General features: G+C 37.3%; 1 protein-coding gene across 1 annotated transcript in view; it reads left to right on the forward strand.

Annotated features, from left to right (window-relative positions):
- Window positions 1–13,754, forward strand: part of COL5A2 (collagen type V alpha 2 chain) — a 148,801-nt gene that overhangs the window by 108,827 nt on the left and 26,220 nt on the right. Inside the window, exons 22-33 of the mRNA XM_068968767.1 lie at window positions 604–657; window positions 875–982; window positions 2,673–2,726; window positions 3,284–3,382; window positions 4,603–4,656; window positions 5,482–5,580; window positions 5,687–5,740; window positions 5,834–5,887; window positions 6,907–6,960; window positions 7,765–7,818; window positions 13,016–13,060; window positions 13,394–13,492. Of these exons, the coding sequence (XP_068824868.1) occupies window positions 604–657; window positions 875–982; window positions 2,673–2,726; window positions 3,284–3,382; window positions 4,603–4,656; window positions 5,482–5,580; window positions 5,687–5,740; window positions 5,834–5,887; window positions 6,907–6,960; window positions 7,765–7,818; window positions 13,016–13,060; window positions 13,394–13,492 (828 nt within the window). The remainder of the gene's footprint in view (window positions 1–603; window positions 658–874; window positions 983–2,672; window positions 2,727–3,283; window positions 3,383–4,602; window positions 4,657–5,481; window positions 5,581–5,686; window positions 5,741–5,833; window positions 5,888–6,906; window positions 6,961–7,764; window positions 7,819–13,015; window positions 13,061–13,393; window positions 13,493–13,754) is intronic.

The following is a 13,754-nucleotide window of genomic DNA, read 5'->3' on the forward strand; positions in this document are numbered from 1 at the left end:
TTTACAAAAACATAAATGTTTCTGATATTTTACATTTGATTTTATGATATTCTCAATTTAGCAATCTGATTCCCACAAATTAAAGTACACTTGGTATATAAAGACCAAAATCCTATACATGCCCCCAAACCCTAGAATACTCTAAACATAAAATACCCTGTTTGAAGTTGTCAAATCTTAATAAATACTACATAGATAAAAAATTATTTTGGCTTTGGATGAACAAAATCTATTTTCTAAAATAAACTCTAAATAGATATACCTATTGAAGCTGTCATTGTTAGTTCCAATTTTTATTATCAAATTGGAAGAATCATTGAATTATTCTAATCATCCTACTATGCATGATTAAAAATAAGACTTTAAGGGTAAGTCTCTTGAAGATCACTATAAAATATACAAATTGCTACCTAACTATATTGGATTTTATAAAATTTCACTCACATTCTATAAGATTTGTGTACATTTTAAAAAATTATTGTATTATTGATTCAGTACAGACTCTGCTGCAGAAATTGTCAAGGCCCATTCACTGTAACGATTAGAGCAGGTCGGGCTGGATAAATATCCTGGTTCTTACAGTTTTCTGTGTTTCTATTTTAGGGTGATCCAGGAGTCCCAGGTTTCAAAGGAGAAGCTGGACCAAAAGGGGAACCGGTAAGGTTTTATTTCTTTTCAATGATAAGGGGAACATGAATGTAATCCCAACGTATAAGCACAAAATACTCAAGTATGTAAAAGGATGATAAAGAGAATTATACTTGTTGATGGAAACAGTTCACTTAATATAGTTTAAAGTTTGTGACTAACTGGATTCTTTTGACTGTAACTCGATTGCTGAATGGATGTCTCTGTTACCTTCTGTTTTCAATAGGGGCCACATGGTATCCAGGGTCCAATCGGTCCACCTGGTGAAGAAGGCAAACGAGGTCCCCGAGGTGATCCAGGAACAGTTGGTCCTCCGGGCCCAATGGGAGAAAGGGTAAAATTTGAATAACAAAATAAATTCCTATAGTTGTGGGGAGATTACTCGAGGAACTTTTGGGAAATTGAGGAAAACTAGGGCAGTTAAGAGAAATGCTGGCAGGTATATTACACAGTTCAGTATGGCTGTCTGTGAATTAAGGGAGCCAACTGTCTAATTAATCATTGTTTCATCATTTATTCAATAATATTGATTGAACAGCTGCTCCATGCCAATTTTGATACACGGTGCTTGGGACACATCAGTGAACAAGACTGCTATGGTCCCAGCCTCCATGGAGGGCTAGTAAATAATAGTTTAGTGGGGAGGTAAGCAAAAAATAAGTCAACATATAAATAAAAATATAATCACACATTTAATTTTTAAAAATTATTTATTTTCATTGGAGGCTAATTACTTTACAATATTGTGGTGGTTTTTGTCATAGATTGACATGAATCAGCCACAGGTGTACATGTGTCCCCAATCCCGGACCCCCCGCCCTCCTCCCTCCCCATCCCACCCCTCTGGGTGGTCCCAGTGCACCAGCCCTGAGCACCCTGTCTCATGCATCGAACTTGGACTGGTGATCTGTTTCACATATGGTAATATATATGTTTCATTGCTATTCTCTCAGATCATCCCACAGAGTCCAGAAGTCTATTCTTTACATCTGTGTCCATTTTGCAGTCTCACATATAGGGTCATTATTACCATCTTTCTAAATTCCATATATATGCATTAGTATACTATATTGGTGTTTTTCTTTCTGACTTACTTCACTCTGTATAATAGGCTCCAGTTTCATCCACCTCATTAGAGCTGATTCAAATGTGTTCTTTTTAATAGCTGAGTAATATTCCATTGTGTATATGTACCACAATTTTCTTATCCATTCGTCTGCTGATGGACATCTAGGTTGCTTCCATGTCCTGGCTATTATAAACAGTGCTGCGATGAACATTGGGGTACACGTGTCTCTTTCAACTCTGATTTCCTCAGTGTAATCACACATTTTACATTTAGAGAATAACAGGGTGATGTGGTAGAGCGTAACCATATGACAGTCATGCGTCATTAGATTAGGTGTTTAGGAAATGAGATTCTTTGAAAAGCTGGCACCTAGATAAGATCTATAAGATAAGGAGGAGCCAGCAAGAAACGTGAAAGAAGAAACATTTTCAGCAGAGCAAGCAACAAGTGCAAATCCAGGAAGCCTGAGAAGGTTGAGCGACTTCAACGATCAGAAAAAATTGCTGTGACTGGACTATAATGAAACTGGTCTGCAAGGGAGATTAACATTATCACCTGACTTTTGTATAGAACTTCAGAAAATGTAAACAGTTCCACATCCAAGACAATACTAATGCCTGCAATCACTGACATTGTGATTATCAAACATGGTACCGTTTTTTTTTTTACCTCTTGTCTCTGTATCTAGGTATCAGGTTTTCTCTAAGTTTGATTTTACAGTGAAGGATTAGAATATTTCTTGATTTGAATAATTTTGATTCAGTACTTATATATATATATTTCAAATTTTAAAGTTTCTTCCTGTTTAGTCAGGTTACTTTTTTAATACATATCTATTGCTGTGTTGGCTTGATCATAGCTCCTAAAATCTTATAATACTAAGAATAAAAATTCCCCATTCATTCTATGTTACATAAACACCCACAGTTGAGAATCACGCTTTGGTCACTTGCAGGGTGCTCCTGGCAATCGTGGCTTTCCAGGCTCTGATGGTTTACCTGGACCAAAGGTAAGTTTATCCTGTCAAGACTGACACTCTTGTGGGTATTGTTGCAAAAGATGCCATTGTCTGGAGTGGTTATCTAGCTTTGGCTCACGTGGGTTCTGGATCTAGAAAAGGGTTGGATACAGACATTAGGCCTAATGCCAGATCCCTCTTGTGCAATTTCTTCATTATAGAGGCCTCAGGGAGAAGGATGATAATTGGAGGTATATTGAAGTTCCTGAAAAGAACAGACCATAAATCTTTCCTTTAGCTGATATTGTTTGTTTCCTTTCTTTAGAAATTTAGACTCTTTTAAAATTCTGGGGTTTCTAAATCTAAGTCATTGGAGTGAGGCTTTAAACACAACTCTCATTAAATAATGTTGGAAAACCTTTATTCCAAGGAATCCAAATGTGAATAAAATGTGAAGTGACATGGTTTACAAAGAGGTCTTTATACCCACTTTGACCAATTCCTTTATACTAGTGGTTTGATTTATAAAACAAGGGTTTTACATACTGTTGCTTTTGTTTGCCTGCATTCATTTTTTTCCTGACGTGTTCTACTTTGCTTTGGAACAGGGCGCTCAAGGAGAGAGGGGTCCCGTTGGCTCTTCAGGACCTAAAGGAGGTCAGGGAGATCCAGGACGTCCAGGTGAACCTGGGCTTCCAGGTGCTCGGGTAAGAACACAGCAATTTTTTGCTACATCAACCCAAGGGATATGCTCCTGAGAATCCATTTTTCAAAGGTTTTTTAAAGGTTTTATTTTTTAGTAACTTGATTTCACAACTTGGAACATTTTTTTTGGTTTGTTTTTATGGATTTGACTTTATTTCATATGAATTGTTTGTTATTTTTATCATGTATAGAAACTTATATACATGTATAGTTATATGTATACATGTAACTATCATGTATAGTAACTTCTAATCCTTTTTCAAAGGTGTATGTATTAGTAACTTTACCACTTGATTAAAAAAATCCAATTTATCAATTTTTATAATTTTCCTTTATTCGCTGATAAATAACAATTTGACTTTTACCAGAGAGTGTTCCTGGTAAATTTCATTTTAACAAAATGTCATTTGAAAATTCATTCAAACTATGTAAATACTCATATTCAGTTGTTAACAATGCCCCTTAAAGAGAAAAAATTATACAAAAGTTGCTTGGAAAGATACATTTGGCTCAATGTAAGTTCTTTATCTTTAACCCTGGGTTAGAGGTGGGAGTAAAAGTCTCCTACAACTCTTTATCTCTCCTTCTATGTGAGAACCAGTCCTTGGGTTCCTCTGCTTTGATAATCTTCCTTAGATGCCTGATAAAGGTGGAATGCCTACTGAATGGCCAATTACTTTTAGTAATAATGACCCCTGATTATAGATTTAAAGTTGGAGGACTCTGAAGGGTATTAAGAACCTGGTAGGAGGCATAGCTATTGTATTTCTTGAGTTTGCAGACTTGTACCTGGGCCTTCACCTTGCTAGGACTGGTAAGCTAAGTCCAAGGTGCTGTTTAAAAAAAAATTGGTTACCTTGAGATTTCAAACCAGGGTGGCCCCTTGCACTTCCCATGTAGATGGATTTCCTCACATGGGGCCTCCCATTACAGGAAGCTTAGAGACTGGCCTGCAGGCTGTGCTGTGCAGACTTCTCCCAATGGAGGGTTCCACCTGTGGTACCTTGTTGGCACATTGTGTTGTCTGTCCTGTATCCCCTGAAGCCAGTTTGGGTGAAGTCCATGACGGAGCTCTGAGTTTGTCTAGAGGAGCCTAAGGCTCCCGAGAGTGGGCACTGCAAAACAGGACTGGATCTTTTAAATGCAGTGCTATTTTTACTCTTTAGAAACTTTACTTCAGTGGTAGGTCAGCAGCAAACTGACAGTTGCTTTTAATTTTTAGGGTCTGACAGGAAATCCTGGTGTCCAGGGTCCTGAAGGAAAACTTGGACCTTTGGTAAGTGATTTAAACAAAAGTCCACCACCATTAATATTTCTCAATGGACATGCAGCTTAAATGGTAAGATCCTTAGTTAAGGCTAGTGTATGTTGAGCAAACTTTGGGAGATAGGAAAGGATGGGGAAGTCTGGTGCACTGCAGCCTATGGGGTTGCAAAGAGTTAGACACGACCTATCAACTGAACAAAAACAATGTTTTTGATTATGTGGGTGCTGATCATGTCTGAAATACACCCTCCCCTCCTGGAAGCAAATCCTAAGGCTCTGATCATTTTCAAATTGACCAAAAATTGATCACACATTGATATAAATGTTTGAGATTGTGACTGCTTCTCTGACATAAATGAAAAAGTTGAAATGATGTATTTATGAATATTGGTAGAATTTGTCTATTAGTAACAATCTTGTTTCTTGATATCCTTCCAATCTTATACATTTAAGAGATAAATAGGTATAAAGTTTGACAACTCACGTATCCTGGGCCCTTCCTTTATATTGTACATGTGAAACAGAAGTCCTGAGTTTTCATTACCACCCATAAGAGTAAATGAAAGAAGAGAAAGATTTCCCCTATTAATATGAGTGTAAAGAGATATAAAGATGAAACGTATATAGAATAAGAATTAAGTCCCTGTTCTAAATATTAAAATATCTCAGCAGTTTTTTTTTAATACTCAACTATTCTGATTCACTAACATAAAAATATAGGATAATTTAAAGCTTATATATCTTTTATGGTATGCAAAAACGAGTCCCAGTTTGGGTGATGTGACATTTATAGAGAACTGATGTGAAACCTGCATTGCCCCTGTCAACTTTGTAGGGCGCTCCAGGAGAAGATGGCCGGCCGGGTCCTCCAGGTTCCATAGGAATCAGAGGGCAGCCTGGGAGTATGGGTCTTCCAGGCCCCAAAGGTAGCAATGTAAGTACCGTGTATAATGTTGCCATCTCATCATAATCCTCACTTGCCATTAACTGTCAATCAGCAAACAGATTGAAACTTAAGTTAGTTTGTATTGATTCTCTAGGGTGATCCTGGAAAACCTGGAGAAGCAGGAAATGCTGGTGTTCCTGGGCAGAGGGTAACTACCCATTTTCTGTTAAAGAAAAAAACAAAATGGAATTATACAAATTCTCTTGGCCTCACCTTATATATTATCTCTCTGTGATGCTAGGGAGCTCCTGGAAAAGATGGCGAAGTTGGTCCTTCTGGTCCTGTGGGGCCCCCGGTAAGTTTTATTGAGAACATATTCACATTACATTTTTCAATGATGGTTGTCTTATCTGTAAAACTTGACTTTACAAATGGATAAGTTTCAGGGGGAAGCAAATAAGAAAGTGCAAGGTGAAAGAATTTCAGCTATATCTTTTGAAAGCTGAAATAAAAAGGCATCTCCTGCCTTATTATTTTAAGCTTCTATGAATACTAATGGCAAAAGTTATCTCATCATCTCTATGTTGTCACAGCCGAAAAATATAGCAACTAGGAAAATAGTATCTGACAAATATTTTATAATGTTTTTTATTTAAAATATGTAAATATTCAATTATGCCTGTTTTTCTAATATTATACCTTATAGAAATTTATTTAAGCTTGAAGATAATTATGAATAATAATAATACACTATGTTATATATAATTATGAATTATTATGATAGAAGTTATAATTATATAATATAAACAATATACATTTATTATTTCCTACTTATTAGTCCTCAAAGGAATATCTCTTGAGGTTTATTTTCATCTTAGGAGTCTAAAATTGTGTTTATCAGAAATACTTGGCATTTTTATTTGTTTTGAACTGGGACAATTTAAATATCTTTCTAAAATGTTAGCTTTGCTTTCTTCAGTTACTCTAGTTTTGAAAGTTTGATTAATACTTCTTATAACACTGAGAAACTACAATGGAAAATTTAGATTGGATACATAAAAGTAATGAATTTGTCTGTGCCCAATAGTCAGTTTTCCCACAAATTTTACAGTTGACTCCAGACACTTATGTTTGGATAAAAAAATGAACACGTTATCTGTTTCTTTGCTGGCTTTAGGAGGTATTTTCTCACCATCAAGGACTTCAAACAATACCATTAGGTGATTTTTAGAACTAGTTTATTATCCGGCTAAAGTGAAAAACTTGTAATTGGAAGAAATGCAAAGAAATATGAATACTTGGGTAGTTCACGCAGAGAGGAAGCGAGTAGATCTGGCTCCTGGTGTTCATGGTTTTCTTTTCTTTGTGACTCAGGGTCTAGCCGGGGAGAGAGGAGAACAGGGTCCTCCAGGCCCCACTGGCTTTCAGGTACGCACTGACTCCATCTTCCCTTTCTTCTTCCCCTGATAAAATGCTTTTTCTTATGGAAAGGATATGGTTGAATGATGTGAAATTTTATAATTTTCAAAGAAGCAACTCCTCTTTTAGTAAATAGGATAGACATTTGGATGAAATCAAACATTTTTATTCAAAGAACAGGAATAGACTTCCCCTGAAAAACTGACCAAAACCCAAACCTTTAACAAATTAAAAATTATAAAATGCATTTGATATCTCAGTAGGATTTATTTAACTATATTAAGGCTTATCTAATGTATTGGTGTCTAAAATTTTTCCTTTAAATTTTTATGTTGTATTGAGGTATAGCAGATTAACAATGTTGTGACAGTTTTTAGGTGAAGGGGCTCAGTCATAATTTTTGTTGAACAAATTTTTATGATTTATCTAAATATGTTAGTAGAATATTTAACAGCATTGGGTGATCATCATTTGGGGAAAAATTTTCAGGCTAACTTTTCATATTTATTCTGTCAGCCTAAAATGTTATTCTGAGAGCCATTAAATACTTCACAAATATAAAGAACCTATTGCTACATTATCATTTTGCTAAGTGGTGGGCAAATGTAAATCTATACCCATAAAAGGATTAGCTGCTGTGTTATATTAGAGGGTATAGGTTTCTAGTTTTGTTATGCTCAAATTTTGTTTAAACAATATCATTTGCTTGAAAATAGTAAGGGAACTCCATACATTGAAAAGGGTGAAGGGTTAACACTAGTGGCCTATTAATTTCCATGGAGACACAGGTTTATATTTTTACTTTTATTTTAGGGGCTTCCTGGTCCTCCAGGGCCTCCTGGGGAAGGTGGAAAGCCAGGTGATCAGGTAAGTTTTTGAATAATAAGAGTAGTAATACTAAAAATGTCTGACTTATAATATCATTTACTATGTGTCAGGCTTTGTTCTGCTTTGCTTGAAATTAATTATCTGTTTTAATCCTCAAAATAACTCTTATGTACTAGGTACTATTAGAATGTCCATTTTCTGTTCAGGTCAGTTCAGTCACTCACCCGTGTCTGACTCTTTGCGACCCCATGAACAGCAGGATGCCAGGTCTCCCTGTCCATCACCAACTCCCAGAGTTTACCCAAACTCATGTACATTGAGTTGGTGATGCCATCCAACCGTCTCATCCTCTATTGTCCCCTTCTCCTCCCAGACTCAATCCTTCCCAGCATCAGGGTCTTCTCAAATGAGTCAGTTCTTCACATCAGGTGGCCAAAGTATTGGAGTTTCAACTTCAACATCAGTCCTACCAATGAACACCCAAGAATGATCTCCTTTCGGATACACTGGTTGGATCTCCTTGCAGTCCAAGGGACTCTCAAGAGTCTTCTCCAACACCACAGTTCAAAAGCATCAATTCTTCTGTGCTCAACTTTCTTTAGAGTCCAACTCTCACATCCATACATGACTACTGGAAAAACCATAGCCTTGACTAGACAGACCTTTGTTGGCAAAGTAATGTCTCTGCTTTTTAATATGCTGTCTAGGTTGCTCATAACTTTCCTTCCAAGGAGTAAGCGTCTTTTAATTTCATGGCTGCAATCACCACCTGCAGTGATTTTGGAGCTGTCCCCAAAATGGTCACTGTTTCCCCATCTATTTGCCATGAAGTGATGGGACCAGATGCCATGATCTTAGTTTTCTGAATGTTGCGCTTTAAGCCAACTTTTTTACTCTCCTCTTTCACTTTCATCAAGAGGCTCTTTAGTTCTTCTTCACTTTCTGCCATAAGGGTGCTATCATCTGCATATCTGAGGTTATTGATATTTCTCCCAGTAGTCTTGATTCCAGCTTGTGCTTCCTCCAGCCCAGCTTTTCTCATGATGTACTCTGCATTGATTAAGCTACATTAATTAAGTTGACTAAGCAGGGTGACAATATACAGCCTTGACGTACTCATTTTCCTTTTTGGAATCAGTCTGTTGTTCCATGTCCAGTTCTACCTGTTGCCTCCTGACCTGCATACAGGTTTCTCAAGGGGCAGGTCAGGTGATCTGGTATTCCCATATCTTTCAGAATTTTCCACAGTTTATTGTGATCCACACAGTCAAAGGCTTTGGCATAGTCAATAAAGCAGAAATAGATGTTTTTCTGGAACTCTCTTGCTTTTCCCATGATCCAGCGGATGTTGGCAATTTGATCTTTGGTTCCTCGGCCTTTTCTACAACCAGCTTGAAAAGATCTGAAAGTTCATGGTTCACGTATTGCTGAAGCCTGGCTTGGAGAATTTTGAGGATTACTTTACTAGCATGTGAGATGAGTGCAATTGTGCAGTAGTTTGAGCATTCTTTGGCATTACCTTTCTTTGGGATTGGAATGAAAACTGACCTTTTCCAGTCCTGTGGCCACTGCTGAGTTTTCCAAATGTGCTGGCATATTGAGTGCAGCACTTCCACAGCATCAACTTTCAGGATTTGAAATAGCTCAACTGGAATTCCATCACCTCCACTAGCTTTGTTCGTAGTGATGCTCCTAAGGCCCACTTGAATTCTCATTCCAGGGTGTCTGGCTCTAGGTGAGTGATCACACCATCGTGATTATCTGGGTCATGAAGATCTTTTGTTGTACAGTTCCGTGTATTCTTGACACCTCTTCTTAATATCTTCTGCTTCTGTTAGGTCCATACCATTTCTGTCCTTTATCGAGCCCATCTTTGCATGAAATGTTCCCTTGGTATCTCTAATTTTCTTGAAGAGGTCTCTAGTCATTTTCATTCTATTGTTTTCCTCTATTTCTTTGCGTTGATCACTGAAGAAGGCTTTCTTATCCCTCCTTGCTATTCTTTGGAACTTTGCATTCAAATGGGTATATCTTTCCTTTTTTCCTTTGGTTTTTGCTTCTCTTCTTTTCACAGGTATTTGTAAGGCCTCCCCAGACAGCCATTTTGCTTTTTGCATTTCTTTTCCATGGGGATGGTCTTGATCCTTGTCTCCTGTACAATGTCAGGAACCTCCGTCCATAGTTCATCAGGCACTCTATCTATCAGATCTAGTCCCTTAAATCTATTTCTCACTCCCACCGTATAATCATAAGGGATTTGATTTAGGTCATACCTGAATGGTCTAGTGGCTTTCCCTACTTTCTTCAATTTCAGTCTGAATTTGGCAATAAGGAGTTCATGATCTGAGCCAGTCAGCTTCCGGTCTTGTTTTTGCTGACTGTATAGAGTGTCTCCGCCTTTGGCTGCAAAGAATATAATCAGTCTGATTTTGGTGTTGACAATCTGGTAATGTCCATGTGTAGAGTCTTCTCTTGTGTTGTTGGAAGAGGGTGTTTGCTATGACCAGTGCGTTTTCTTGGAAAAACTCTGTTAGCCTTTGCCCTGCTTCTTTCAGTACTCCAAGGCCAAATTTGCCTGTTACTCCAGGTGTTTCTTGACTTCCTACTTTTGCATTCCAGTCCCCATATAATGAAAATGACATCTTTTGGGGTTTTAGTTCTAAAAGGTCTTGTAGGTCTTCATAGAACCATTCAACTTCAGCTTCTTCAGCGTTACTGATTAGGGCATAGACTTGGATTACTGTGATGTTGAGTGGTTTGCCTTGGAAATGAACAGAGATCATTATGTCGTTTTTGAGACTGGATCCAGGTACTGCATTTCAGACTCTTTTGTTGACTATGATGGCTACTCCATTTCTTCTAAGGGATTCCTGCCCACGAAGTAGATATAATGGTCATTTGAGTTAAATTCACCCATTCCAGTCCATCTTAGTTTGCTGATTCCTAGAATGTCGATGTTCACTCTTGCCATCTCCTGTTTGAACACTTCCAATTTGGCTTGATTCATGGACTTAACATTCCAGGTTCCTATGCAATATTGCTCTTTGCAGCATTGGACCTTGCTTCTATCACCAGTCACCTCCACAACTGGGTGTTGTTTTTGCTTTGGATCTGTCCCTTCATTCTTTCTGGAGTTATTTCTCCACAGATCTCCAGTAGCATATTGGGCACCTACCGACCTGGGGAGTTCCTCTTTCAGTGTCTTATCTTTTTTGCCTTTTCATACTCTTCATAGGGTTCTCAAGGCAGTAATACTGAAGTGGTTTGCCATTCCTTTCTCCAGTGGACCACATTCTGTCAGACCTCTCCACCATGACCCCTCTGTCTTGGATGGTCCCAGATGGCATGGCTTAGTTTTAGAATTAGACAAGCTGTGGCTTGTGTGATCAGATTGGCCAGTTGTCTGTGAATGTGGTTCAGTCTGTCTGCCCGCTGATGCCCTCTCTCAGCACCTACCCTCTTATTGTGTTTCTCTTATCTTGGACATGGGATATGTCTTCACGGCTGCTCCAGCAAAGTGCAGCCGCTGCTCCTTACTTTGGACGTAGGGTAGCTCATTTTATAGGTGAGGAAAATGAGACGCATAGATATTAAGTAATTTTTCCAAAATCACACAGCCAAAACGATGTCAAGTGTTTATAGGATTGTGTTACTAAATACATCTTATTGGAACTATAGGGTGTTACTGGAGACTTCATAAACAGTTGTGAACAGAAAATTACCATTTTATTTATATCATTTTACCAACATATAGGTTTATGTAATTTATTTTTCTTGGAGTGATTTATTCATTCATGTAACTTTTAAACAAATATTTGCTGAGCACTCTGTGCTGAGCTCTACTGAACTTTGGCCTTAACCAATTGAATAAATGAGTTGGACCTTTCCCTAATTTTTATTTTAATAGGTGACAGAAAGTATAGAAAGACAGTTATGACAATTGCGTGTTTTAAGTGCAGTGGTCGGGGAGGCACTGTGTCTGTATAAAGCTAGAGGATGCGCCTAATTCAGACACTGCTAAGTCGCTTCAGTCGTGTCTGACTCTGTGCGACCCCACAGATGGCAGCCCACCAGGCTCCCCTGTCCCTGGGATTCTCCAGGCAAGAACACTGGAGTGGGTTGCCATTTCCTTCTCCAATGCATGAAAATGAAAAGTCAAAGTGAAGTCGCTCAGTCGTGTCTGACCCTCAGCAACCCCATGGACTTCAGCCCACCAGGCTCCTCCATCCATGGGATTTTCTAGGCAAGAGTACTGGAGTGGAGTGCCATTGCCTTCTCTGAATTCAGACATTGGAGGTTTAGAAAAAGTTTCCCCAACAAAGTATATTCTTTTATGTAATCTGTAGGATGAATGATGGTAAGTCGGAGGAAGGAAGTTAAGAAAATATTCTAGGAAATGGAAACAGCAAGTGCAAAGGTTTGCTGATCAAATTTAGGCTCTGAGAATTTTTGGTAAGTCAGAAATATCGTATATACCTTGAGGAGGGTGAAGATGAGGTTAGAGGATGACAGGGAAGGTTTTGAGTCTAATTTGTTCTTATTACTAGAGTAATAGGAAGGTAGGGGAGGGCTTTTAATTAGAGAGAAATACTGTGAGATTTGGGCTTTAGCAAGATCATGCCACAGTGAAGACAGTACATTTAAAGGGATAAAACTGGAGGCCTACTTGATACAGTTATTATTTGTATTAAATACAAATAACATTTGTATCATTATTATAATGCAAAATTGTACCTATAATTTTAAGTGACAAATTTTCTTTTAATTAAGACTTTTAACATAGTCATGATTGCATTAATTTGAACTTATAGTTTCTAGTAGAGTGTGTTGTCTATATTCTGTGTTCAAGAAATATTTAGTAAATTGAATTAAGTTGGTTCTGTTTAAAAGATCAGTACTTCATTAGTTTTAATTTCACTTTCCTCTGCTAAAAGTTTTTCACGTTCTATTAGGAAATTAAATTCTTTTGCTTTAACTGTCACTAAGTAATGTACTATCTTTGTGAGATAATATTTTGCCTGTGCTCATTGCCAAAAAATAATCATCCATGTATTTCCATATCATGTATATGATACCCCCTCATTTATAAAAGTGTACACATTTTTCTTTATTCAATATTATGGACTTAGATGTCCAATAACATATTAGAAGAAATTAGGTATATGGTCTGGAAAACTTTCTAATAAATATCTAAAATTTAGTTAAAGTTTTTCATTTTAAAAAATGTATTTTATAGGGGGTTCCTGGAGATCCTGGGGCAGTTGGCCCATTAGGACCTAGAGTAAGTATTTTCTTCTTTTTTTTTCTTTTGATTAACTGTGTTTCCATTGGCTTCAGTTTATAAAACCATCTTTCATCTTAAACTTGGCTGTATTTTAATCATTGCAGTTCTTTTACTTGATGAAAATCAGTCTGATGAGAAACAGTCTGTGCTGTGAAGCCAGCATATGCTTGCTTCAAGTTCATTTCTTATCACTAAATTAGAAAATTGAGTCTTAATCGTCACTTATTTCTAAACTTTTCCCCAGAAATCACTTTTCAGATTTCTGGAAACAAATTTAAATCCATTTTCAGATCAAGCACTGAGACTGCTTAACATTTCTGTGTTGTGTAGGGAGAACGAGGAAATCCAGGGGAAAGAGGAGAACCAGGAATAACTGGACTTCCTGGTGAGAAAGGAATGGCTGGAGGACATGGTCCTGATGGTCCAAAAGTAAGTGTGGTAGTGAGCTCAGTATTTTTTATTAATTTATTTTTTAATTGTTAAAAATATTTTATTTCAAAATATTTGCTTTACAATATTGTGCTGATTTCTAATTTACTGGTCAATAAACACATGATGGTACTAGAATTTATTTCTCTTGTTTTTCCAAAGTAATTTCTTTAACAAATATTTAAAGAGCACCTGCTTGACTTTCCTTTGATGTTAAAGAGTCAGGTATAAAGGAGTCTATTCCTTGATGGGGTTTATGATC

This window comes from Capricornis sumatraensis, chromosome 3 (genome assembly GCF_032405125.1).
Source record: "Capricornis sumatraensis isolate serow.1 chromosome 3, serow.2, whole genome shotgun sequence".
NCBI lineage: Eukaryota > Metazoa > Chordata > Mammalia > Artiodactyla > Bovidae > Capricornis > Capricornis sumatraensis.